The 26,379-nt window shown below is 41.5% G+C and overlaps 1 protein-coding gene across 3 annotated transcripts in view; it reads right to left on the bottom strand.

The window, feature by feature from the left end:
- palm3 (paralemmin 3) overlaps positions 1 to 26,379 on the bottom strand; it is a 74,878-nt gene that overhangs the window by 37,790 nt on the left and 10,709 nt on the right. For 2 of the 3 annotated variants that reach the window (XM_047364896.1, XM_047364897.1), the window contains exon 2: positions 460 to 512. In XM_047364896.1, coding sequence (XP_047220852.1) covers positions 460 to 504 — 45 coding nt within the window. In that variant the 5' untranslated portion in view covers positions 505 to 512. Of the gene's footprint in view, positions 1 to 459; positions 513 to 17,789; positions 17,872 to 26,379 lie in introns of those variants that run through there. The other variant, XM_047364898.1, reaches the window with a different exon arrangement.

Raw genomic sequence — 26,379 nt, 5'->3', positions numbered from 1 at the left:
AAAACAAACCTTATCTGTAGCTGTTTGGAGAGCTAGTGATTTGCATAGTGATGTGTGGGTTGTGGTGTTCTGGAGCTATTCACAAGCAGGTTTAGGACCATTTGTTTTGTGATGTCTGAAGATAGTAGGATGAACCAAATCTAATTTATGTCCACAAAGCTGTGCATCCAGGTCCACTTTACTACTCTCACTATTTTTCACTATTCTGTAAAAGGTTATTACAAAAACATCCCAGAATGTATGTATTTAAATTAGAGACTTCAATTCTTTTCTTCTATTTCTTTCATAATTTTCGAAACCACCTTCATTTACCGTCTGCAAACTGTTATCAGGGGATGAGGAACACACACCATCACACTGCGCACTCAATAAAATATTTAAAATGTGCAGACAGCGCCAAGAGTGCAACTTAGTCTCTTTATGCTGTGTGTGTGTGTGTGTGTTTATGTGTCTACTCACAGCAATGGCCTCCAGTCGCTGTTGGTACTTTTCGGTCTCATCCATCTTGGCACCTGTCACACACCATGACAGGATCAAAGTTTAGAGCTCTAAGGTTAAACAAATACACAAACATTCTGCTGGATCAGTTCACTATCCAGGTTTTATCACGTGGGGGTTTGGAAAAAATGACCTCCTGCTCCTTAAACTTATGTAAGAAAACACCAATGGAAATTCCTCTAAAATCCTACAGATCATTTTCTTCTGTTGGTTTGTGATTTTTTTCTGCTTTTTGTCAGATTTGTTTGTTTTCATCTTTGTAAGAGAAGAATCAAAGAGCATTTCTGCACAAGTCCCCAAACTGCAGTCTCATTTCGCCTACATCAGAGGCCAAGTAGGCAAGCTGATTATCAGAGGCAGGGGTTCAGGTTCAGCCTTCACAGTTTGCAAAGTGTGCAATCTGGCAAGCACAAGGCTGCATGTGCCCTTAACTACAGAGCTTCTCTGACCCACAGTCCCTACTAAAAACCTCAGGAACATCCACCTCCAATCCATAGTTAATCGTCAAGTTTTGTCATGACAAGTTCTGTCTGAGAAAAAGGAGCAGAGGGGATATTTGTTTTCCCCTGTAGCTAAAACTAAATGGGAAAATATTTGAGTTCTCCAAAACTCAGATGTACATAAGACAGTTTGAAGAGCCATACATAGCCTCCAACTCGTTGACACTTGTTCTCACCAACAAAAAAAAAAAAAGAACACAAGGACTCACAAAGGACTGCTTTCAGGAAATCATTCTGTTAAAACAAAAGTGAACTTTGAAGAAGGAAAACCGCTCAGAAATCTTTGCTTTTATCATCATAAAATAATAATAATCATCATGAAAACCAGAAGTATTCACTCATTGGCATTAATGTAATTAATCTGGGCTTTGAAATGATTGATTGAAACCCAGACAGTTCTTTTCCCAGGGTGGAATAATTACACATCGGGTGTAGGGTTTTCAAACATAATACAGTATGTGGAAAAAGTGCAGCACTGTGAATATTTTCTGGATACACAGCACACACAGATAAAAACACATACCCGTTTATACCCACTGATATTTGGTTTCATCTTCAGTGCAGTTTAGATCTGGGCCATTCTAAAAGCCTAATGTTAGCCAGCTTTGTTTGTTCCCAAATTACCTTTAGGATCATTGTCCTCTCAGTTTCAACCATCTGACCCTGGCAGGCCCTCAGATATATGCTAATGTGTGAAGGATAAAAAACAGTTGAGGAACAGCCAAGGCTCAAATCTGCCATGAACTGGAAACTGCTGGATTATTTGTCAGTGTTAGCATTGAAATGTCTGGACTCGGGAGGGTAAATGAAGCCCTAGCTCCAAAACCTACTCTCCATGCTTGACTGAACTATGCAGCTGCCCACTCAGAGAAGCCAATTGCCTTTTGGAGATAAGGTTTATAGTCAGATGAGATGAAGATTGAGCTGTTTGACCTTAATGATTATAAGTATGTTCTTATCAAATGCTGTAACAACTGTCAAGCATGGCGGTGGCAGCGTCATGCTGTCGGGCTGTTTTGCTGGTAGTATCGCAAGTGTTGTGCATAAAGTGCATAAAGAGCAAAGACTACCTTCAGATTCTTGCACTTCATATCCTATTAGCATCTACATAATTAAAACTGGTACACAAGTTGGTGAATAAACATCAGAACAGGTTCTGAAAAAGAGAAAGTAGGCTAACATTAAGCCCTGACCTAAACAACACTTGGCTATTTATTGGCTATCCTAAAAAGTCAACAATTTAAATTATGCACTAGCAATTGTGCCAACAAGAGGAGTCAAATATCCAGCTAGAATGCTGGAACTTGATGTTGGTTACACAAAGTGTCTGGTAGTAGGAAAAGTGCAAAGGAACATTTACCCAAATGTTACTGGCATGTATGCAAATAAGTAGGCCTGTGGAAAAAAGAAAATTCACTATAATTTCCATTCCTTTAAGGTCTGTGTATCATCATTTCACCCTGAAAAAAAAGAACAGTTCAAACAAATCACTGAAAGTCCCAAAATATAACATTCATGACCGTGACGAGTGTATGTGAACTTCTGGCTACAACTGTAGATCTTTCAGTTAAGGACAATCCTGTGCTGTGTGTAAAGAAGCTATGTCGCACACACCTAAAAACCTCACACACGCTACAAATGAGCTCTCTTCTTTCTCCCCAGAGGGGAGCTCAGCACAGCACAGGCTATTGTTGCTCCCTCAGAATGGAAGATCTCACAGGGCCTTAGAGGATGTTAGTTATTATAGATAGAAACCTCATCTTCCTGATGCCAGAGGGATTCCTTCTGGCGCCCTACAGGTGTAAGCAGATGGGTGGGTCACAAAAGAGGTCCCACATAAAATGCTGGCAAACACATCAATGTGCTTCAAGCAGAAGGTAAAAGAGACAGAAATAAAAGAGAAAGGAAAAAAATGCAACGGTGGAAAATCTGACATGCTTTTCATCACAAAACCCTAAAAAAAGATACACAGACACAATTCAGAAACAATACATCGACGTGGAGCAACAGAAGTACAAAAAGACAGCATTTTTTTGTGGAAGGCTTTTGAATGACAAAAGGTGCAGTGACAGCTTACAGTATAAGCCTCCGTAGGGAGTGGAGGATTGTGTCTCATCAGAGCTCGAGGAGAACGCCTAGAATAGCAGTCTGAGATAAACAAGCAAACACAAACCAAGGCTTTGATGAGGAGGTATTGAGCAGCTCCCTGCAGACACACAATGACTTCAATAATTAAGCATGATACAGGAGAGCAGAGATGGGAAGGCTGACAAGGTCAAAAAGTTAGGAGATGGTAGAAAGATTGAGAGAAAGAAAAAGATAAGAGGGAAACGAGGTGACACCAGGTGTAGCAAGTGGTTAGCTGGTTTGGGATTTGGATCTGTTAATGTCAGCATGCAGAGAATAAGCTGTGACAAGAAAGTAAAGAAAGTAAATGAAAACCCTGCACATGAAAGAAGGTATCCGGATCTATTGGAGTTGTAGGTTAAAGCTGTTTTGGTTTGCAAAAGAACCTGAGCAGTATGAAGCAGAGTGGTTCACAAGTCTTTTCCCCCCAAGTCCACTCGAGTCTCAAATATTACACCCCAAGTCCGAGTCAAATCTCAAATTACTGAAATGAATATTTTCCTCATCAGATGCATGGCTAGTAATAAGCCTATAACAATGCACCGCTGTAGGTTATGAAATCAAATCATTTACTGTTTAAGCCTTAGTCCTAATTGACAATGCATCTTCTTAGAACATTTTATTCAATATTAATACAATGTTATGGATGACTGCAAATTATTAAAAAAGAATTATAAGGTGTATTATTTACCTCATTAGAAATATACATTTCCATTTATGTTGTCGGGCACCCAGCCATGGATTAAAACATGGATGGAACACAGACTGGACTGTACACAATCCGAGGCCTGTATGAACCTCTCGGCACCTTTAAATAAACACTAACCTCCAGCTCAACCCAGGAAGAGGAGGAGTCAAACTCGGAATCCCTGAACAAAAACACTATCCCCACTTTCGCTCGTGCTCATTCCATACGACTCTGCCCAGGACAGGAGAGGCAATGCATGTGAATGTCTTCTTGCGGCTGAGAAGGCATAACTCTTGAAAATTCAGTATGATCGTCTATATTAAAATGCTCTAGCGTTCATATGGAAGGGCTGATTAAGTACAAGCGTGGCTTGAGGCCTACATAGAGAAACCTGCTAAAGAGAGTTTCCCAGCAGAGACCCTGTCTCTAATGATGTCGAATGAAGATGTTTCCCCATGACCTAGTGAAGGTCTTAGAATCGTACTATTGTGCGCTGATGCAGCCGAACCCCCGCTGCTACTGAGAGCAGCCACTGGTCCCTTTGTTCTGCCACAACTAAGCTGGACAGGACCGGGAAAACTTCGCTCCTCAACTCATTGTCCTAGGACATCTTTTTTTCAAAACGGTTCACGTAAGAGGTGGTGTTTGGCCAGAGAAAATTAATTTAGGATGAAAAAATCTAAACACTTTATTTCATTATGTGTGTTTTGTTTGTTTTTTGAAAAAGTAAGCCATCGAAGTGCTAGCAGGCTGTCTGTCTAGCTAACGTGAATTGACTACTCAGCTCGAGGCCAGCCATTTATTCTGTATTGTGTTTTAAAGTTAAGACAACTTTATTTAAAGGGTGGTTATAAACACAGACTGGCCATAATGAGCTGCCAGCGCTCATGCACATAGTAAGGTGTTTAATAATGGTAGTTAGAGGTTCATGTTTGACTTGAAAGGAGTGGTAAACAAGCCTGTGTTAGATTCAACCGCTAACGCCAGTGACGTCAGATGTGTCCACACGGGGCGTTGCCATCTTATGAGTTTTTCCTCATCGCCATTTTAGTAGTCTATTACTAAATGTCAGTTATCATTAAACACCATTAAGAGTTTTTTATCCAGACATGTTGGTTCCCATTCCAGATAATATTTCCTCTAATATTATTTTATTAAAAGACAGCTAATTAAATAACACAGAGTTAATTATTCAGAAGGTTGTTTGTATTCAGCAAATCATTCTTCAAAATACTATTTTATCTACTCTCTGATCTTGCATTCTGAATGTTTGTTTGAAGATATACCAATTATTCTTCTAAGTTAGTACTAAGACTAATTTATTTATTTATTTCCACGTTCTTTAAGATGACCTTTGGTTGTCAAACATACATAACACTGAATGATAAAGTTGCATCATTTATTGGTCATTTTTTTAAGCATTTATATTGTTTCCCCTGCTCTTTTATTTGCATATAGTTAATGAATTTCTTTATTCCTTCATTTTGCTTGGTAGTTTTAGCTAAATTGGTGTAGTATAGCTAATGGTTTGTTAACTGAATTGCTTAACTTGGAGTTGAATCATTTTTGCTAAATTCTCGTATTTTAAGACATTGTGTGAATTTATTCCATGTGTGTGCAGAGTTTTGCTGTTCAGTAATGCTAGAGCTCGTTTCACCCTTTTCTCTATTGTCCTAATAGCACCACCTTATGGTGCTGGTATTCACAGGACAATACTTGACAGACTGAATGGTTATTCAATTAAATATTAAATAAGTTAATCATAATACAAATTACACAATTTGAAATAATGAAATAATAGGACTCACAACATCAGAACTCATCGACATCAGATGTCACTGCTTATTTACAGGAGAATAATATAACTTGTGACATTCCTGGAGTTCACAATTCAGATGCTTTGACCCAGTCTGGTTTCTTCTGTGTAAGCAAAAGCTTGAGACTTGATATAACTTCGGTAAATCTCCCTGTCCAGCCAGATTTTCATGCATAATTGTACCCAGAGGCTGTGTTTTGAGTAAGACAACGATTTGAAACTGAACTTACCTTGCAATTAATTTTAGTATCTGGCCTAAGATTTTGATGCATATTTCTATTCAGGAATGTTATGGGTTTATTTTATGTTTTGTAAAGAACAGGATTTAATGCCAGATTAAATCCCCATTTTAATCTAATCCACCCTGCCGGAAAGGGGGTGTATCAAAAGCCAAATTGCTAAATATTACCCAGAGAAAGGTGTAGCAATTTTTGTTTTCCTTTTACCTTTACACTTAAAGCATAATCCACCTTGCCGTCAAGGGGGGCAAAGAATTGTTTAATCACTAGTTCCCCCCAAAGAAAGTTGAAGAATAATGTTAAATTAAATCACAAAATATCCTTAAAGAACGGAGTGGCATTGTAATACTTAAAGCATAGTGTTGTCATAAGCCACAGGTTGAACTGTCAACCTGTGCGGCTTTTTTTTATACACACACAAATGTTTGTAATATACAGGTCCTTCTCAAAATATTAGCATATTGTGATAAAGTTCATTATTTTCCATAATGTAATGATGAAAATTTAACATTCATATATTTTAGATTCATTGTACACTAACTGAAATATTTCAGGTCTTTTATTGTCTTAATACGGATGATTTTGGCATACAGCTCATGAAAACCCAAAATTCCTATCTCACAAAATTAGCATATCATTAAAAGGGTCTCTAAACGAGCTATGAACCTAATCATCTGAATCAACGAGTTAACTCTAAACACCTGCAAAAGATTCCTGAGGCCTTTAAAACTCCCAGCCTGGTTCATCACTCAAAACCCCAATCATGGGTAAGACTGCCGACCTGACTGCTGTCCAGAAGGCCACTATTGACACCCTCAAGCAAGAGGGTAAGACACAGAAAGAAATTTCTGAACGAATAGGCTGTTCCCAGAGAGCTGTATCAAGGTACCTCAGTGGGAAGTCTGTGGGAAGGAAAAAGTGTGGCAGAAAACGCTGCACAACGAGAAGAGGTGACCGGACCCTGAGGAAGATTGTGGAGAAGGGCCGATTCCAGACCTTGGGGGACCTGCGGAAGCAGTGGACTGAGTCTGGAGTAGAAACATCCAGAGCCATCGTGCACAGGCGTGTGCAGGAAATGGGCTACAGGTGCCGCATTCCCCAGGTCAAGCCACTTTTGAACCAGAAGCAGCGGCAGAAGCGCCTGACCTGGGCTACAGAGAAGCAGCACTGGACTGTTGCTCAGTGGTCCAAAGTACTTTTTTCGGATGAAAGCAAATTCTGCATGTCATTCGGAAATCAAGGTGCCAGAGTCTGGAGGAAGACTGGGGAGAAGGCCAAAATGCCAGAAGTCCAGTGTCAAGTACCCACAGTCAGTGATGGTCTGGGGTGCCGTGTCAGCTGCTGGTGTTGGTCCACTGTGTTTTATCAAGGGCAGGGTCAATGCAGCTAGCTATCAGGAGATTTTGGAGCACTTCATGCTTCCATCTGCTGAAAAGCTTTATGGAGACGAAGATTTCATTTTTCAGCACAACCTGGCACCTGCTCACAGTGCCAAAACCACTGGTAAATGGTTTACTGACCATGGTATCACTGTGCTCAATTGGCCTGCCAACTCTCCTGACTTGAACCCCATAGAGAATCTGTGGGATATTGTGAAGAGAACGTTGAGAGACTCAAGACCCAACACTCTGGATGAGCTAAAGGCCGCTATCGAAGCATCCTGGGCCTCCATAAGACCTCAGCAGTGCCACAGGCTGATTGCCTCCATGCCACGCATTGAAGCAGTCATTTCTGCCAAAAGATTCCCGACCAAGTATTGAGTGCATAACTGTACATGATTATTTGAAGGTTGACGTTTTTTGTATTAAAAACACTTTTCTTTTATTGGTCGGATGAAATATGCTAATTTTGTGAGATAGGAATTTTGGGTTTTCATGAGCTGTATGCCACAATCATCCGTATTATGACAATAAAAGACTGAAATATTTCAGTTAGTGTGCAATGAATCTAAAATATATGAATGTAAAATTTTCATCATTACATTATGGAAAATAATGAACTTTATCACAATATGCTAATATTTTGAGAAGGACCTGTATGTATAGTCAAAGATACATACAGGTACATCCCAAAAAAATTAAATATTGCGTAAAGTGAAATATTTTTTGCCAGTCATCTCAGAAAGTGAAACTCATATATTATATAGAATCATTACACATAGAGTGATATATTCCAAGCCTTTGTTTCTTGTAATTTTTTGTAATAGACCCTTGATTTAAATCAGGAAAAACTGGAACCCATCAGGTGAAACAGAAGATGAAAACTGATGAAGAAACTGAATTTAAGAGGCAGCACCAGTTAGAAACAGTATGATACACTTACATGTTGCATAATATATGTGCCGTCTTTAATATGCAGTGCTCAGATTATGAAAACAGTCAGAAGTTTTTTTTGTTTTTGTTTCATTTGAATTCTTTGATCTGACCACAAATCTTCACACCTTAACTGTGAATGTTCACACAACTCCCACAATCATTTTGAAGAATTAAGAAGGGAGAGCAGATAACAAATTTGTTGTGGGACTGATTCAGCACCTCTGTTCAGTTGCATTAAATCTCATATAGAAATGCTGATTCCAAAATCAGTATACAGAACATTAATATTTAACACAAACTATAAACAAACTTTCTCTACATGACAATGTTGCAAGATAAAAAACATGACAAGAAACAGAAATCAGCTGTTAAAACCCAACAAGGAATTTGTCCAATAGAAGCACCTAATAACAAAGAAGCTCAGATCATTTACGAAGGCAAAGTTTAGCTTTTAAAATATATCCACTCACAGGATTATGGGTGACTCTCCCTACACCCCACACGTCCTCACACAATGAACTGAGGACACTATGGTCAGAGGCTTTGTTTAAACTTGATATTATCAGCTGACCTTGTGATCTGATCTCACACGCAGTCCACATCACAACGTCAGCTGTTAACTGAGCAGCAAAACCACAAAGGCATTAGGCTGTCTGCAGATGCAGCTCTATTCGTAACTAACATGCTTCAGAGTCACAATTTTAAGAGTTGTTTATGAGCATTTCAAAAAGTATGGTTATGCATCAGAGCCTATATGACAAAAGTTGGACTCATCAGACCAAAGCACAGATTTCCACTGGTCTAATGTCCATTCTTTGTGTTCTTTAGCCCAAACAAGTCTCTTCTGCTTGTTGCCTGTCCTCAGCAGTGGTTTCCTAGCAGCTATTTTACCATGAAGGCCTGATTCACACAGTCTCCTCTTAACAGTTGTTCTAGAGATGTGTCTGCTGCTAGAACTCTGTGTGGCATTGACTTGTTCTCTAATCTGAGCCTGAGGGTGGTGACTTGGATGAACTTATCGTCCGCAGCAGAGATGACTCTTGGTCTTCCTTTCCTGGGGCGATCCTCTTGTGAGCCAGTTTCTTTGTAGCGCTTGATGGTTTTTGCAACTGCATTTGGGGACATTTTCAAAGTGACCTTCATTTCTTAAAGTAATGATGGCCACTCGTTTTTCTTTACTTAGCTGCTTTTTTCTTAAAATAATACAAATTCTAAGTCTATTCAGTAGGACTATCAGCTGTGTACTGTATCCACCTCCTGCACAACACAACTGATGGTCCCAATCCCATTCATAAGGCTTGAAATCCCACTTATTAAACCTGACAGGACACACCTGTGAAGTGAAAACTATTTCAGGTGACTACCTCTTGAAGCTCATCAACAGAATGTCAAGAGTGTGCGGAGCAGTAATCAAAGCAAAAGGTGGCAACTTTGAAGAACCAAGAATATAAGACATATTTTCAGTTGTTTCACACTTTTTTTGTTCAGTATATAATTCCACATGTGTTAATTCATAGTTTTGATGCCTTCAGTGTGAAGCTACAATATTGATAGTCATGAAAATAAAGACAACTCTTTGAATGAGAAGGTGTGTCCAAACTTTGGTCAGTACTGTACATGGAGGCAAATTACCACTGCCTGCATTGTTTTATGATGTGGGGACCACAGATGACAACAATTACCAAAACTAAACTGGTAAACCAGGAGAATGTCCCAACAATCCAACTGAGTCAAACTTGTTAATGATGCAACAGCAGTTCGTACAAACTACTGTTACATCATCTGAAATTAGCTGACAGACGGGCCTGCTTTTTGTCAGCTTTTCACAGAATTATTAATTTTTTAGCCAACTGGGGAAGCGAAAAAAACGTGGGGATAACTCCACAGCTTACATGCAATTATGTCAAAATTTCAGGTTTGGTTTGCCATAACTTGGTAGCCCACTCAGCCAACGCCATTGTCATCTCAACCCTGTTTGATTCTCTATATAAGATTTTGGGAGTTTTTGTGCAGGATCACAGCACAGACAGTCTATTGTCCAAAATCACATTTACCTTGGTAGTTTCTCTGTAAAGGCAACACTTAATATTTCCAAAATAAATTGTCCTATTCTAATGTTCTTTTATTCCTACATTCTTCTGGCGATGTTCAGTCCAGATTCCTTAAATCAGTAAAAGTCCTTCACTAATATTCTGAAGTATTCACAGCCTTCACTCAATATTTTTGTTGATGCACCTTTGGCAGCAATTACGTCAAGTCTTCTTGAATAAAATGCCCCAAATTTGGGACACACATTCACCCACTCCCAGTCTTAACCGAAGCTGAATCAAATGAATGGCTCATCACCAGGCCTCTGCAGAGCTGAATGACATTCTGATGAGGGAATTCAGCCATTTGTTTCAGGTATGTTGGAGCAGAGACGCATCTAAAAGTTGCAGCGCAGGATTCTCACTAAATGGCCAGTGCATTTTGATCATACCATCAGCTGGATGTTACATTGCGTTTGACTAGCTGTTGCTTTGGTTTAGGGTTTAGAAAAAGAGGCATATTTGATAACAGAATTTTTAAAAATCTGCACGAATGCTAAAAAAAAAAAGACAAAACCACAGCTAAAAAAAAAAAGACAAAACCACAGCAAAGGCTGTTGTCTTCTTTTTCTTTCTGCTCTCGGTGGAGGACGCTTTTTCTCTGTCTCCCGCACCCCTCCCATATCTGTCCTGCTTCAGCTCTGTGTCTTGTCTTCTTTTTGGAGGCTCTTTTTGCATATCTTCCAAATTCTTAGTTATGGATTTGGTCAGCTGGTCTCTCAATGCAACTGATCAAATTTTCTCGAGGAGAAGACAGGGTGAAGGAGAGCCCAACTTGTCCGGACGGGACGTTTTTCTCTGGATACACTATGGACTCCTGGCAGAAGTGGAGGATTGTGTGTCTGGCGATAATGTCAGTCGAGGATGTGGAAGATATATATATAATTGGATGTTTGACATCAGGATTTCTGCTTTTTGGAGTCAGCGGTTACCTGGCATATCGAGAAATTCTGAGAGTGTCAGCAGCTGTTCTGGCAATTGTAAGGCTGCCTGGCATGTGTGATGGGATCTTCAGGGCGATCAGCACTCAGACTGAGATGTTACGTGAGCTGAATCGCAGACTGGATGTGATCCTTACACAGGATCGCAGGCAGGTTGCGTTTCCTGGACTCAGGTGAAATGGGATAAATCTTGGAAAGTTGTTCGCTCGGATCTGGCGAAAGACCAGGAATTTGGCTGTTTGGATTCGCCTTTGAGAAGCACCTGCGAGACTCTCAAGGCTGACGGAAAATTAAGAGTCAGCCTAACCCAAATAATTATTGTTTTTCTGAATCTGGCTCCCCTGCACGGCCTTGATGGCTGGCTATCTTCAACCTCTCCTGGAAGTTATGTAAACATGACGCTGTGCTCCCTCTGCCCCCTCCCTTCCCTGAGGACATCTGTGGACCTGCTCAGAACTTTGTGGCCGGTTGATGAACGTTCCATCGTACCATCAAGGACAATGGCCTCTGTGACAGTGCTTCATGGACTTACTTGCACACACTCACTTGCACACACACACATGCTCAAGATAAACATACGCAACCCCTCACACCACCTTCACCGTTCCCGGTATGATGTTGTTTTGTAAACTTGTTGCTTCTTTGTGCTGATGTTTTTTGCAATCTCAAACTGTATCCTGCTAAGAATAAAGTGTGAAATATGATTTTTTCCCTCTACTTACCTAATGTGGCCTCTTTTCTCATCTAGCAAGGGCAGCGCCTGTGAGCGGGCAGCAAAGCCTCAGTGACCCGTCTCCCCCTTGTCTTGTGTCATGATGTATGTTTGGATGGGTTGTACTGGAATTCTAATTTCCCCTCGGGGATCAATAAAGTATCTTTGAATTGAATTGAATAAAACTGTAAAGAAATTAATTGAAATAAATATTTTATTATAATAGCAGTTATTGCCTAAGCAGACCGAGTTAAATCTCTCTATTACAGTCCAGCTGCCTCTTAGTCTCAAACTTATCAGAAGGCTTTCTTTCAAAGCATGTTCTCACCTAATTGCATAAGAATGCAGTGTATATTTGACGAGCAATGCATGTGTGCATGTTTATATAAGAATGTATATTTGCTTTGTGGGGTGTTAGGAAAGTGCTAGTTTAGTGACATCAGCTCTGTGGAAACAGAAGGGGGTCTGGAATGCAAACTAGAATCACCAAATATTAACAGCTCATACTTTGTGGCTCGCCTCTGCACCCAAGGACTGCATGATTGGATCTATGATCGAGACTGGTAAGCTTGGTGTGTTCCAGTTTCTATAACACAGGGTACGGCTGGGTTTTATCATCTAAAATGGAAGCACACAGAATTTTTAATCACAGTCAACAAGCAAAGATAAGATCTTAATTTTAATGCTGAGAAGTGCAAAAATCAAAAAAATCAAAAACTAGGTTTAATGTGTATTTGGGCTCATTGTCCTGCTGGAAAACCCAACTGTGTAGAAGTTTTCCTTGGATCCGAGGAGAACTGGTCATAATGTTCAAGGTCGACCCAAGAACCACAGAAGACCAAGCTGATCAAAAACTGGAACAAGCTGGAACACCAGTCTTTCTCCGCACAGTGAAGTTAGTTTTACATCATCACAGACTGGGCCAACCAAGAGAGAACCGCCGCTGAAACATCAACACCTTGAAGGTTGACTGAAAATGCAATTACCCCCATGAAGAAGCCTTCTGGGGAAACGCTTTATAGTCATACAAGACCACAATAAACAGGAAGAATGTTTAGATGAGTCAAGGTAAAGCTCTCAGACCTAAGAACACTGTGCCAAGTATAGTGGTGGCGGCATCGTGCTGAGCATCTGGTTTGCTGCCAGTGCTAATGGTGCATTGCACAAGGAGAACTCCAAACTGGTCAACTTCACCTCAAGTCAAGTGCTTTGTGGTGGAAAGTTGGACAGATTCTGTTGTAGAAATGAAATGGCTAAAGCAGGCTAACATTAAGCAGCTATTAACTTCCCTGTTAGAAATTAAAAGCATCTTTCCCATAAGACCAACCAATTTAAATGAGCTCTATTTCTGAAAAGAAGCATAGCAAAATATCCAGCCTGAATGACGCCTGAATCTTGCCAATGGACAAATAAGAGGAGTGTGGTTTCTCTGCAACTTGGTTAGTGACATTTAACCAAATATTGGTCAGGGTGTATGTATATGTTTGACATTATATGCATGACCTTGAACCTGTGAGAGTCAGAGAAGATCCACACTGGATTTAAACATGTCCATCCAATTCTTATTTTTAAAGTTTACTGAAGTTAAATGTTAGATCATCATTCAACTCTGGAAAATTAAAAGCCCAAGATTAGAGAGAGGCATGTTCTTGATGACTGTTGTAAACTTTAAACCTAAATTTTATGCATCGAAATTTAGAGGTTTTGTATCCGAGGGCAGACAGGACACTAAAAGAGAAAAAAGGCTGCTAACACAAAACAAGTATTTGGATTCTGAAATGGTTCTGGATATAGTGTGGATGGTGTGGGAGCAGAGAGCATCTTTAAAAGGCCACCCTATGACTTTTCTTATTGTATGATAATTATGCCTTGCTTTCCAGATAGCTGATGTTTCTGCAGTGTTTCAGTAAGACTTAGGGCATGGAGGTGGGAGATCACTGTAAAAACAAAAACTGTGCAGGAGGTGAGAAACAGATTGGTTTAGAAAATCTGAATTTCCCGCTCTAGATGTCAACATTTATGATTTTGCTGATGTTACATAGCATATACTGAATATTGCAGAGGTTCTGAAAAAACTGAGTCCCCCCCCCGTGTATATATGGACAGGAAGAGCACAAACAATGTCTACTAGATGATTAGAAATGGAACATGCAGTCGCACGATCTCTGAACCTAAGCATCCTGTGCTGTCATCGCCAGCCATCGCTCAAGAGGAGCCCGACTCAAACAGCCACAAAGTCGTAAAACAAATTCTTAGATAGAACTTCAATTGCAGGCGGGGGAAACGAGAGAGGCTATCACTCTGTAGCTTGAGAGATAGACAGAGTGAATTGTTGTAAAAGTGCTTTTTCATCAATTATTGATTTTTGGTTGCTTTACAGACTCTGCAGCAGGAATCATATTATTGGAGATGGATATCCTCCGTACTGGGATAGAAATAAATCTCCTACACAGTGGGAGGCTGTGTGTGTCTGTCTGTACCGTACACATGTGAGTGGTAAGGGGGGAATTTGTGGGGCCTGGATGGCACTGCTGAAACAGCACAAGTTTCTTCTGATTGACAGTTCAGGTCAGCGGAATGAAAACCCTACATTCATACAGAAGAGCATTTTGGAGCTGCAGCCTGATAACTACACCTCAAAGCAAAACAATTCACACTTCACAAACTACATAGTATTTCATCAGGACTTTATTTGACAGACCAACACAATGTAGTGCATCCTTGTAGGTGAGAGAGAAATTATAGTTTTCATTTTTTTCCACATAAAATTCTGAAAAGTCTGTAGAGCATGTGTATTCAGCTCCTCTGAGTCCATACATTGCGGAACCACCTTTTTGCTGCTATAAAACCTGTACGTCTCTACCAGCTTTTCACATATTTTTATGTCCAATATTCTTAGCAAAATAGTATAAGCTCAGTTGGGTTGGATGGAGAGCATCTGGAAACAGCAATTTTTAAGTTTTATCACAGATTACCATTTTGATTTAGGTCTAGACTATGAGTGGGCCATTCTAACACATGAATATGTTGTGATATTACCCTTTCATTGTAGTTCTGGGTGTATGTTTGTAGTTCTGGCTGTATGTTTAGGGTCCCCGTGCTGCTGGAAAGTGAACCTTTGCCTCGGCCTCAAGTCTTCCACAGTCTCAACAGGTGTTCTTCCGGTTTCATCCTCCAACTATCTCCTAATCAACTGTGACCAGCATCACCAAAAGATTTAACTGTGGGGATGGTTTCCTCAGGGTGATGGGTAGTGCATGTTGTTATCCACACCCAGAGTTTTGCCTGTTGGGTTCAATATTGTCTCATCGGACCAGAGCACCTTCCCCAATGTGTTTACTATGGCACACTGCAAGCATGACTTCTTCTGGCTTTCTGTCAGCAGTGACCTTCTTTTCACTCTTCTATAAAGACTTAAATTGAAAGGTGCATGATTAACAGTAATCCTTGCAAAAGATTTTCACACGTGAGCTGTGAGAATCCTCCATGTTATCATGGGCCTCATGGCGCTTTCCCTGATTAAACATCTCCTTACCTAACCTATTAGTCAAGGTGAATGGCCATGTTTTGGTAGGCTTGCAGATGAGCCATATTCTTAATTTTTTGGATAATGGAACTTCCAGTGTTCAATGAGATTTCAGTCAGTCATTTTCTACCGCTTCTTCCATAATGAGTCGCAAGGAAGCTGGTGCCTATCTTCAACAGTCTATGGGCGGTAGGTGGGGTACACCCTGGACAGGTTGCCAGTCCATCGCAGGGCAACACAGATACACACAGGACAAACAACCATGCACACACCTAAGGGTAATGTAGAGAGACCAATTAACCTAACAGTCATGTTTTTGGACTGTGGGAGGAAGCCGGAGTACCCGGAGAGAACCCACGCATGCACAGGGAGCACATCCAACCTCCAGAAAGATCCCTGGCCGGGAGTCAAACCCAGGACCTTCTTGCTGAAAGTCAACAGTGCTACCAAATCTGACACTGTGCTGCCCTTAATGAGATGTTGTAATATAAATTTTATATAACCTAATCTTGCTTTAAATGTGTCCACAACTTTCTCCCTGACCTGTCAGCTGTTTTTCTTGGTCTTTGGCCTGTTCACCAATGTTCTCTAACAAACACCTGAGGCCTTCACAGAACAGCTGCATTAATAGCGACATTTTACATTAAATGGAGTCCATTCTACAGAAATGGACTCCATTTACCAATTAAGTGACTTCTGGAGTGAACTGGTTGCACTAGATTTTATTTAGAGGAGTCATAGAGAAGGGGTAAAACCTCATAGAACAACCCACCCGCAGCCATAATTAGGCCAAAATATTACAAATAATATATACAAATCAACCGATTAATCAAACTAACCGTTAGTTGCAGTCCTAGTTGTAACGTGACAAAATATGAAAAGGCTCAAGGGGTGTGAATACGTCTGCAAGGTGCTAGGAGTGACAGCGAGGTCCAAATAATGTGTGCACCTCTGAGCACACAAGAAGATGATCTGTCTGTCATATAAATATCTGTGGGTTAACTTTTGAGTTACATATGGTAAGCCTGCTCAAATGATCACAGGGGAGCAAGTAAGCTTCAGAGCATCAAAGGCATCACTGCGAGGGAAAAATCAAACGAAATCTTCTAACAGGTCCCAGTGTTCAGTGGTTAGCAAGTTTAATGCACTGACAATCTGACTAAATAGTGGTGAGAGAAGAGACAGAGATAAAATAGAAAAAAGGGCTCTCCCCCCACCCACCCAAAGAGGCAAATTCCTTTTGCAGTCACAATGGAGATTTAGGGCGATCAACGGTGTGCTGTCACGTACCACACATACACACTGCTAAACAGACACACACATTTACCAACATGCAAACTGGCACACAGGCACAGCAGTGCATGTTTGTGTGCACACAACAGAGTCTCTTTTCAGTCGGAGGTGGGTAGATCTTAGCCTTTGCCTGCTGCTGCCCACTCCAGAAACACCCACTGCTTTCCATCTGATCTCTGCTGTGGCTGCTCAATAAAGCAATGTGACAGATGTTTCCAGGTTTCACTGTTAAATCAGTAATGAATTCTCCTTAGGTATCCTTCTCACTTTTGCTTAGGTTCATGCAGTCAGGACTGAAGGGAAGGAAAATCATGTTTTGTCCTATGTGCTTGATTTGAAAACAATCTCAGCTTGGAGAATTCAATAACAACTAAGACACTGCACAGATGTTCCGTCAAAGTTAAGCATTTGACAATGGTATTGGTGTTGATTAAAAGGAAAACCTGTAACATGTCATCTAAAGAGACCATAGAAAATTTCCCTTTGGCATTAATAAAGTATTTTTGAATTTGAAAAAACAGAGGTTGGTAGACCCACATCTAAAGAAAGGATGTTACAATGTCTTCCCATCAGTGACAGTGTACACAGTAAATAAAGATAGCTTGCAGTGCTGTGTCAGCCAAATGTGTTACACTTTACTTGAATCGTTAAGCAGCAGTTGCCTGTGCAGAAGTCCAAGTCTCGATTTGAAGCAACTGATTATAATAAAAGTATTTTGTTCAAGCCGTTTCCCCCTTTTCTACTAAAATCTAACTGAGCTTTCCAAAGGGTATTTTTTAGAGAATTTTTAAGTACCTAAACTAACAGTTTTTGTTCTTATTACATGCATAAAACAACAACTGCTGACCTCTGCCTTAAGCAGCCTCGGTAACTGCTTAATGGCTAGTCAGATGTTTTACATATTAGCAAGTTTAACAAAACCATGGTAAAGCTGCTGCCACCCTTCCAGTATGCTGGTGTGTCAAAAAACATATTACAATCACAGTTTGTGGAACATCAACCCCAGCAATGATACCCCTCCAGCAATGCAGTGGATCTTGCACTGACTCTCTCCTCCATGGTAATGTTATAGCCCACATCAGCCGGTCACCCAGTGATGGACCAAGGCGTCAGATGTTGAGGAAATATCCTGCAAAGAAGTACAGTCAATGGGGCCATACAAGAATACATTTATTGATTTGAACAGACTTTTGTCTATCTCGTGTACACTGCCTGTTGCGTCTGCAACCTGTGAACGCAGTTTTTCATGTTTATAGCATGTTAAAAACTACTTGAGAAGCAACAATGGGGACTTAAGGAAAAGCAATTCAGCTTTACTGTCCATCAATGCAGAACGTGCAGGAGCCCTTGATGTGGAAGACATCATAAACTAGGGGTCTCCAACTCCCGTCCTCAAGAGCTACTATCCTGTAGCTTTCGATGCATCCCTGCTCCAACACATCTGAATCAAATGAATGGCTAATTACTAGGGCTTCGCCAAACTTGATGGCATGCTGAGGAGGTAATTGAACCATTTGATTCAGCTGTGTTGGAGCAGGGATGTATCTAGAAGTTGCAGGGCAGTACCTCTCGAGGACTGGAGTTGGAACCCCCTGTCATAGATGCTTTCATCATGAAGCACAACAGACAGATCGTCTTGATTTCACAGCTGTGACATCTATTGGTGAGTAGTAGTAGGCTCTTACGTTTAATGTTTGTGTGTGCGTGTGTGTGTGTGTGTGTGTGTGTGTGTGTGTGTGTGTGTGTGTGTGTGTGTTTGCACATCATTTTATTGCTATTGTTGTATCATTGCCCCTCACTGTAGTCTTGAAAATGACATGGGTCTTCAATCAAAGATGAGTGAGGTCAACTCAGACTTTCCATTTTCTACTTTTTAGTAAAATAGTCTTTTCTCAACTAGTACATATGTAAATATTCTCAACAACTATCAAGCTACTTCAGCTATGCACCATGAAAAAGCCCCAGAAAGGAGGTTTATGCTATTTCAAGATCTAAGTGCGTTGCTGATTTTAGTACAAACCACAACAAACATTTCATTCAAATGTTTTGTACACAAGGCAATAAAAATAAAGATGTAATGTTACTAATCCTTTATTAGGCATCCACTGAAAACTTGCAGGATGCAACACTCAAACTGAAAACAGAATGTGGAAATTCAAGAAGTAGCCTATAATGCCTAAAGTGACATGAACTGTACTAGATGTAAATTGTTTTTACAAAGTTTAACAAAATCTGTTGGAATAATTCTAATTCAGATCATATCATTGAGATTGTGATCATCACCGTCCAAATGATAGTTCCACAATGTCCTCACCAAACAAACTAAGAGATTTAAATAATAATTCATGTTGACTGAAAGATGATTAATTGTTAAATTTGTTGATACTTCTTTTTGCATTCTCACCATATTCGCTCAGACATGATTACTGAACATTTGCAGTTAAAATTGCTCTTTGATCAACATAAAACCACAAGAAACCAAGTCCTCTTTACCGAGCCTGGTGTCATGGTCAAGGCACAGTTTGTTTACTCTTTATGCCTTCTGCCAAACACACAGATGGCTGAAGTAAGTCTAATTACTGTAAATGGCTACATGAAAGCCCTCTGAGTGGCATGATTTTTTGGTGAAGTTTCTGATCAGTAAGCTAGGCTAAAATCACCATCTGCTAGTTGCATCTGTACATCTGAAATTACAGATCTGAAGGAATGTAGGATTAAGAGCAACAAACTAAAGTGACAAAATATAACCGATCCACTCATTACATCAGCTGAAAGGCTATGGCGATCAGCAAGATTGTCCACAAAGTACATATCTTCTACATATTCTCATGGAAGAGGTCCAAGATGGCATTGCCGAACAACAAGGGGTTTGGAGTGGAACCCATTGGAGTCGACTTCTTATACTAGGCATAAAAATTGTGTCGTACAGCTCCGATTCTAAAGGGGAGCCCACACTGGTGCCCACACTTTGATGAAGCACATCAAAAAACACAACATTATTATTTCTAAAAACACACATCAGAGGCTTCAGGCTGCTAACCATAGCTCCATGAAACGGCAAACTTATCTGCTTTGTTCTATTTTCAGGTGTCACAGCTACTGAGGAAACCACCCTTAAAAGTTCTGTGATCAGGGGCCTCATGGGTTTTATGCTCCATAAATAAAACTAAATGGAGTCTTTTTTCAGTAGATGAGTTATTGTTTGTTATTGTCAATTGAAAAAGTTAGCGTGGATTACTGCACACTTTCACGCAACGTTTATTTTTGTACATGCCGAGTTGTGCGTGAAACATTGCACATTGGAGCACATTAGTGGAATCCATTCAGTGTTCTTTTAATGACAAAATGGTTTTAATAACAAAAACAGACAAGGATCAAGCAATGCATCACAGCATTCATATTAGACTAGTCACACAGACCTTCTGTCATCACTTCATCACACCCTCAAGCCACAAAGTCAAATTATCTTTTTATAAGTCAACAATTTAGGCTCTGACAGCACCTCAATTGTCAGCTCAGAATAATAGACATGTCAATTTCAACCCCCCATGCTGCCATAGAAGACATTGCACAGAGATAATGTGAGGTCTTCTAATCTCACCTTGAGGTGTTGGGTGAAAGGAGCTTATGGACAAAGTTGTGTTTTATAAGGTACTCAGTTTGTAAGAAGCCATTGCTTCAAACGCACCATAATAAGCCAGATTACAGTTCGCAAATGCAGTCAGGCACAGTGTGCTATGGTTTTGTGAAACTATAAGTGCTCAGCCATAATGACCATTGTTGGATTTATAGGGAAAAGGGGGGACTTTACATGTCTAATAACACCATCCCATCTTTTGAAGTTTTGCGGTGGCAGTGTTGTGGCATGGAGGTGTTTTGGTGGAATGGAGCACTTCTTAAAAAGGATGAAATCATGAGGAAAGAATATTATGTGGGAATATTGAAGCAACATCTCAACACATCAGTCAGGAAGTTAAAGCCTTCTCTTTCAAATAAACAATGTTCTTCATCACATAGTCCTGATGTCAGTCCAACAGAAAACTTGTGGGCAGAGATGAAAAGGTGTGTTTGAGAAAGACGGCCTACAAACCTGACCCAGTTACAGCAGTTCTGTCAGAAGGAATGGGCCAAACTGTTGTGAGAATCTTGTCGAATGATACCATTTCTACCAGATACTAAAGAAATGTAAGTAACCTTCTAAATTTAAAGATGAAAACTCTTAAAAGATCTCTCTTGCATTATTCTGGCAAAAGGCAATTACAATTGATTTTGGTAAAACAGTTATCCAGTGTGTGTGTGTGTGTGTATACCTTGTTCTGACTGTATAATACTCCAGTGTCTGAAATGTTGAGGTTCACAACAAACTGTCATTATTTATTCAGAAAACAATTTACAAGCTGAGGCAGGAAACTCTTCGTTGCTCCAGTTAAAAACATGTAACTGGTTTGGGCAGATTTTGAGTTAATTTGTGTTCAAGTCCACTCAGTCATGACCTTGCTCAGAACACAAGACAGTGGATTATCAACTGCCACCCCCCATAAGACAGTTAATCAGTGGTTCTTTATTGTTTTGGGACACACAAACTCGATCAACAGCTTTATCAGACACATTGCACAAAGGCAGCTGAGGGACATATTAGCATGCAAGATAAAAAAGAAAGCAGCGCATTTTTAACCTTGATCTGAAATGCACGGAGTTTGCTGTGTTGAACTCTGCAGATGGGTGATTATAGCTGAAGGTAAACTTTCCTTGAGGCACTTACAGAACATAAGTGAACTACAGCAATTAAAGCTCTTTATTCTGAGCATCCCACAAGATAGTGTGCACATGTACATGTACTTCTGGGATTTTCTCAGTCTTATAAAATGCTTAATCTGCCTCAGCCCTAAGAAGAAATGAACAGCAGAAAAATGAATCCCAGACATGCAAGCAAGAGAAAAAGAAAATCCTGCAGGCAATCAGAAAGGCTCAAATGAGCGAGAGAACAAGAACTTGAAGGAGTGATGAGAAGTGGCGGGAATCAGATTTTGAGGCACCTGTTCTGACAAGTCCTAACAAGCAAATGAGGCTGTGACTTCTCAAACATGTTCTTCATCAGGTTCCTACTGACATGTTACGCTGTGCCTGTTTCCAGCCTATCAGTATCTTAAGGTGTAGACTCACTCGAGACTTGCACAAGAGTTAGTGTGACACCTGTGCTTTTATAAGAGAGTTTGTGCTTTTGTGTGCTGATTAGTATGGGTGCACCGATTGCAGTTTTCTGGTCTATCACCGATTACCAATCTTTGAAAAACCTGACTTGCAGATTATGATTTTGGCCGAAGATTTTTTTTCATAACGGACACTGTCAGGTGTTATAAGTTCACAATACACCTTCAAAGTTCGACTATTATTTTATTCAAAAACATTGAACAATAACAGTGAAACAATACAAACTTGTTTTAAATAGACATGATGCAGTGTTCTCAAATATAAATGAAATGTTCAAAGCATAGCAGTTCCTTTAGTTTTTCATATTTCCCATTTTAAAAAGGAACAAAACTTGCACACTAAGTTAGACAAGTAGATAAGATCGGTGGATAAGATCAGTTTCACATGTAAGTATCAGCCCATCACCAATCTTCCAAAATTAATGAAATCGGGGCCAATCAATCAGCTGGCCAATCAATCAGTGCACCCCTTATGATTAGGCATGAACCATTTACAGTTATGAAGGTACACCAAATTTTCAAGCATCTTTAGCAAGTACAAGAAAGTTTACAAAGAAGTAAAGCACACAAAATGAAAATATGCTGACTGGTCAGGGGCTGTAACCAATATCAAGGCTTTAGAAAAAAAATCCTGTCACACTGTTCCCATGGAGTCCTTCTAATGAAATGCCAGAGAAAATGACTAAGATTTTGCCCACTGCCCCTCTCACCTGTTGCTGCCCACTGCGGGTCAGCTGGCTGAAAGAAGGCTCCTACAGTTTTACCTCTCTTACATGAAAGACGAACAGCCCTGTTTAGAAATAGTTCCTGTAATGAAAAACACAGTAATGGTGTGGAAAGTAAAGCATTGCCACTCATTACTCTTTTTTAAAGAAACACTGTTTTAATGCTACAGTTGGCAAGCTGTGAGTGCCATGTTTGGTAAGCAGGCAGCCAATATCAACTTGTTTTACTCCAAGTGGGACTCTGTACAGACAAGGAAAGTATATTCTGCTCATTTAGCAAGTTTCATGTAAGAAAATCCCTGCTCATTAGCCTGAACTAGTGGTCAGTGTGTGGCAGACGTGCCAACCAACTACGACAAATATCAGGAATCAAAAACCATGTAGCTTGATTGCTGCTTCTGCCAATGTCTGACTCTTGTCTTCTTCGTTACCACCTATGACTGCTTCAATCAATGTCTCATCTTCCCCCCATCCTTCTCTCCCTGTTGACAGCCACCAGCTCTAATAATAAGCACCATAACACCTATAACATGCTGTCCATTTGTTGATGGACCGATAATTCATTTGGACTTTTCTGAGCCAATTCTTTTGCAGCAACAAGTCATGCGTCTTCCATTATGCAACATTATGACATTATACCCTGAAAATCCCAGCTTATTCCTACTGATGATTAGGTAGCAACTGCAAAAATTCTCAAAACAATATCAAGTGTGCATGAACTACAATGTTAATGTAAATACCAAGAAGGATTCACAGTGGAGCTGGTGCAGTTGTAGAGGTGTAAACAAGGTTTGGCTTGACTGCTTTGGCTTTTTGAGAGAAGACCAATTTCTGAAATCAAGGTTTTAAGCAACTGCCAAATATATGTGCATTTGTATCCAGAGACAGATGGCTGTAATTTATCTGTTCAAGCTTTGCTCTGGTTTAATCGCTCACCACGTTGTATTACAAAGACCCAACTACAGGAATGAGAAGCATGTTTTGACAGGTGGCAGTCCCGCAGAGAAACAGAATAACATTAGGCAATTGCTCGGAAATGAAAACTATCTTGTTTGGTGGGAATACTAATGCAAATTTCCTTTAGGCTCTATTTATTCACATGCTAGACAGAGAAGAGAAGTGAAGCATTACCTAAACCAGAGTAAACACAGCCAGCTCAAACTCATCTATGGTTTAAGCTCTTCAAGCTCTGAGGACGTTTCTCCCTCACTACACCAATGCAGACACTGCTGTTCTTTTCGGACTTCAAACGAAAGTCCATAGGACATGTTTTGGCTTGCTCCAGTCCTTTGTTTGTCTCAGTTGAAAAGGAATGCAGGACTGGTGTAATCCAGTCTCGGTTAATTTTGGCTCTTGTCAAAGAGTCAAAAGCCTGTGAGGCTGCTGGGCCTCACAGGCTCAGCTACAACTACACACATATTCCCAGATAACCCACTGTGGGTTAAACCTAATCTGATTCATTAGGATCAAATAGAATAACACTCCAGGAACAACATTAGATGCTGCATTCATATAGTGCCACTTAAACTCAAATTCCCTGTGTAAAAAAACATCAACGTACAACTACTGTTTGAGTGCCTACTTTCAGGTATATTCACCTTAACGTGTTGTCATGCAACACAACGGTCACCTCTCCCCGTTATGAGTATCAGATACAGAAAGGTTCGGTGAAGGTTTTATTGATAATAATTTTCTTACCTGACTTAGAAATAAGTCATATTGCTGTGAGACTGTTGGAAAAGTAAATAAATCCTCAGAGTGGTTTAAGCTTACCAGCTAGCGTACACTGCATCAATCTGCAACATCAGCTGATTAGACAGATCAGCTAATTCTAAATCCCCTCCTTGAACCGCCACCTTAACATGGTGGAGGGGTTTGAGTGCTCAAATGATCCTAGAGGCTATGTTGTCTGGGGCCTAAATGCCCCTGGTAGGGTCTCCCATGGCAAACAGGCTCTAGGTGATGGGTCAGACAAAGAGTGGTTCAAGAATCTCTCATGAGGACCAAAATATTGAGGCACGTGACGTCGCCCAGTACAGTGTAGCCGGGGTCCCACCCTGGAGCCAGGCCTGGGGTCGGGACTCGTCGGAGAGCGCCTGGTGGCTGGGTTGCTCCTCGCGGGACCCGGCCGGGCCAAACCCGAACGAGAGACGCTAGGCCATCCCCCAGTGGGCCCACCACCTGCAGGGGGAACCGTGAGGGACCGGTGCAAAGAGGATTGGGTGGCGGACGAAGGTGGAGACCTCAGCGGCCCGATCCCCGGATGCTTAGGCTGGCTCTAGGGACGTGGAATGTCACCTCGCTGGGGGGGAAGGAGCCTGAGCTTGTGCGGGAGGTCGAGAGATATCGACTAGAAATAGTCGGGCTCGCCTCCACGCACAGCGTGGGCTCTGGAACCCATCTCCTTGAGAGGGGTTGGACTCTCTTCTACTCTGGAGTGGCCCACGGGCAGAGGCAGCAGGCTGGTGTGGGTTTGCTTGTTGCCCCCCAGCTCAGCCGTCTCGTGTTGGGGTTTACCCCAGCAGACGAGAGGGTCGTATCCCTGCGCCCTCGGGTTGGGGATAGGTCTCTGACTATCATTTCAGCCTACGGGCCGAGTGGTAGTGCAGAGTACCCGGCCTTCTTGGCGTCCCTGCCGGAGGTGCTGGATAGTGCCCCTCCATTATTCTGCTGGGGGACTTCAACGCCCACGTGGGGAACGACAGTTACAACTGGAGAGGCGTGATGGGGAGGAATGGCCACCCCGATCTGAATCCGAGTGGTGTTTTCTTATTGGACTTCTGTGCTAGTCACGGATTGTCCATAACGAAGACCATGTTCAAACATAAGGGTGTCCATCAGTGCACTTGGCACCAGGACAACCTAGGCGGGAGGTCGATGATCGACTTTGTTGTCGTATCATCAGACCTTCGGCCGCATGTTTTGAACACTCGGGTGAAGAGAGGGGCTGAGCTGTCCACTGATCACCACCTGGTGGTGAGTTGGATCCGCTGGAGGAGGAGAAAGCCGGACAGACTTGGCAGGCCCAAGCGCATAGTGAGGGTCTGCTGGGAATGCCTGGCAGAGCCCTCGGCCAGGGATTTATTCAACTCCCACCTCCGGGAGAGCTTCGACCAGATCCCGGGGGATGTTGGAGACATAGAGTCCAAGTGGACCATGTTCTCCGCATCTATTGTCGATGCTGCTGCCCGTAGCTGCGGCCGTAAGATCTGCGGTGCCTGTCGCGGCGGCAATCCCAGAACCCGGTGGTGGACGCCGGCAGTAAGGGATGCTGTCAAGCTGAAGAAGGAGTCCTATCGGCTGTGGTTGGCTTGTGGGACTCCTGAGGCGGCTGACGGGTACCGTGAGGCCAAGCATGCTGCGGCCCGGGCTGTGGCAGAGGCAAAAACTCGGGCCTGGGAGGAGTTCGGTGAGGCCATGGAGAAGGACTACCGGTTGGCCTCGAAGCGATTCTGGCAAACCGTCCGGCGCCTCAGGAGGGGGAAGCAGTGCTTCGCCAACACTGTTTATAGTGGGGGTGGGAGACTGCTAACCTCGACTGAGGACATTATCGGGCGGTGGAAGGAGTACTTCGAGGATCTCCTCAATCCTGCCATCACGCATTCCGTGGTGGAAACAGAGGCTGGGGACTCGGGGTTGGACTCTTTCATCACCCAGGCTGAAGTCACCGAGGTTGTTAAAAAGCTCCGCGGTGGCAAGGCT

Source organism: Girardinichthys multiradiatus, chromosome 5 (assembly GCF_021462225.1).
Source record: "Girardinichthys multiradiatus isolate DD_20200921_A chromosome 5, DD_fGirMul_XY1, whole genome shotgun sequence".
In the NCBI taxonomy this organism is placed as follows: Eukaryota; Metazoa; Chordata; class Actinopteri; order Cyprinodontiformes; family Goodeidae; genus Girardinichthys; species Girardinichthys multiradiatus.
The sequence above is the reverse complement of the archived record's forward strand: the minus strand, read 5'-3'. Positions and strand labels throughout refer to the sequence as shown.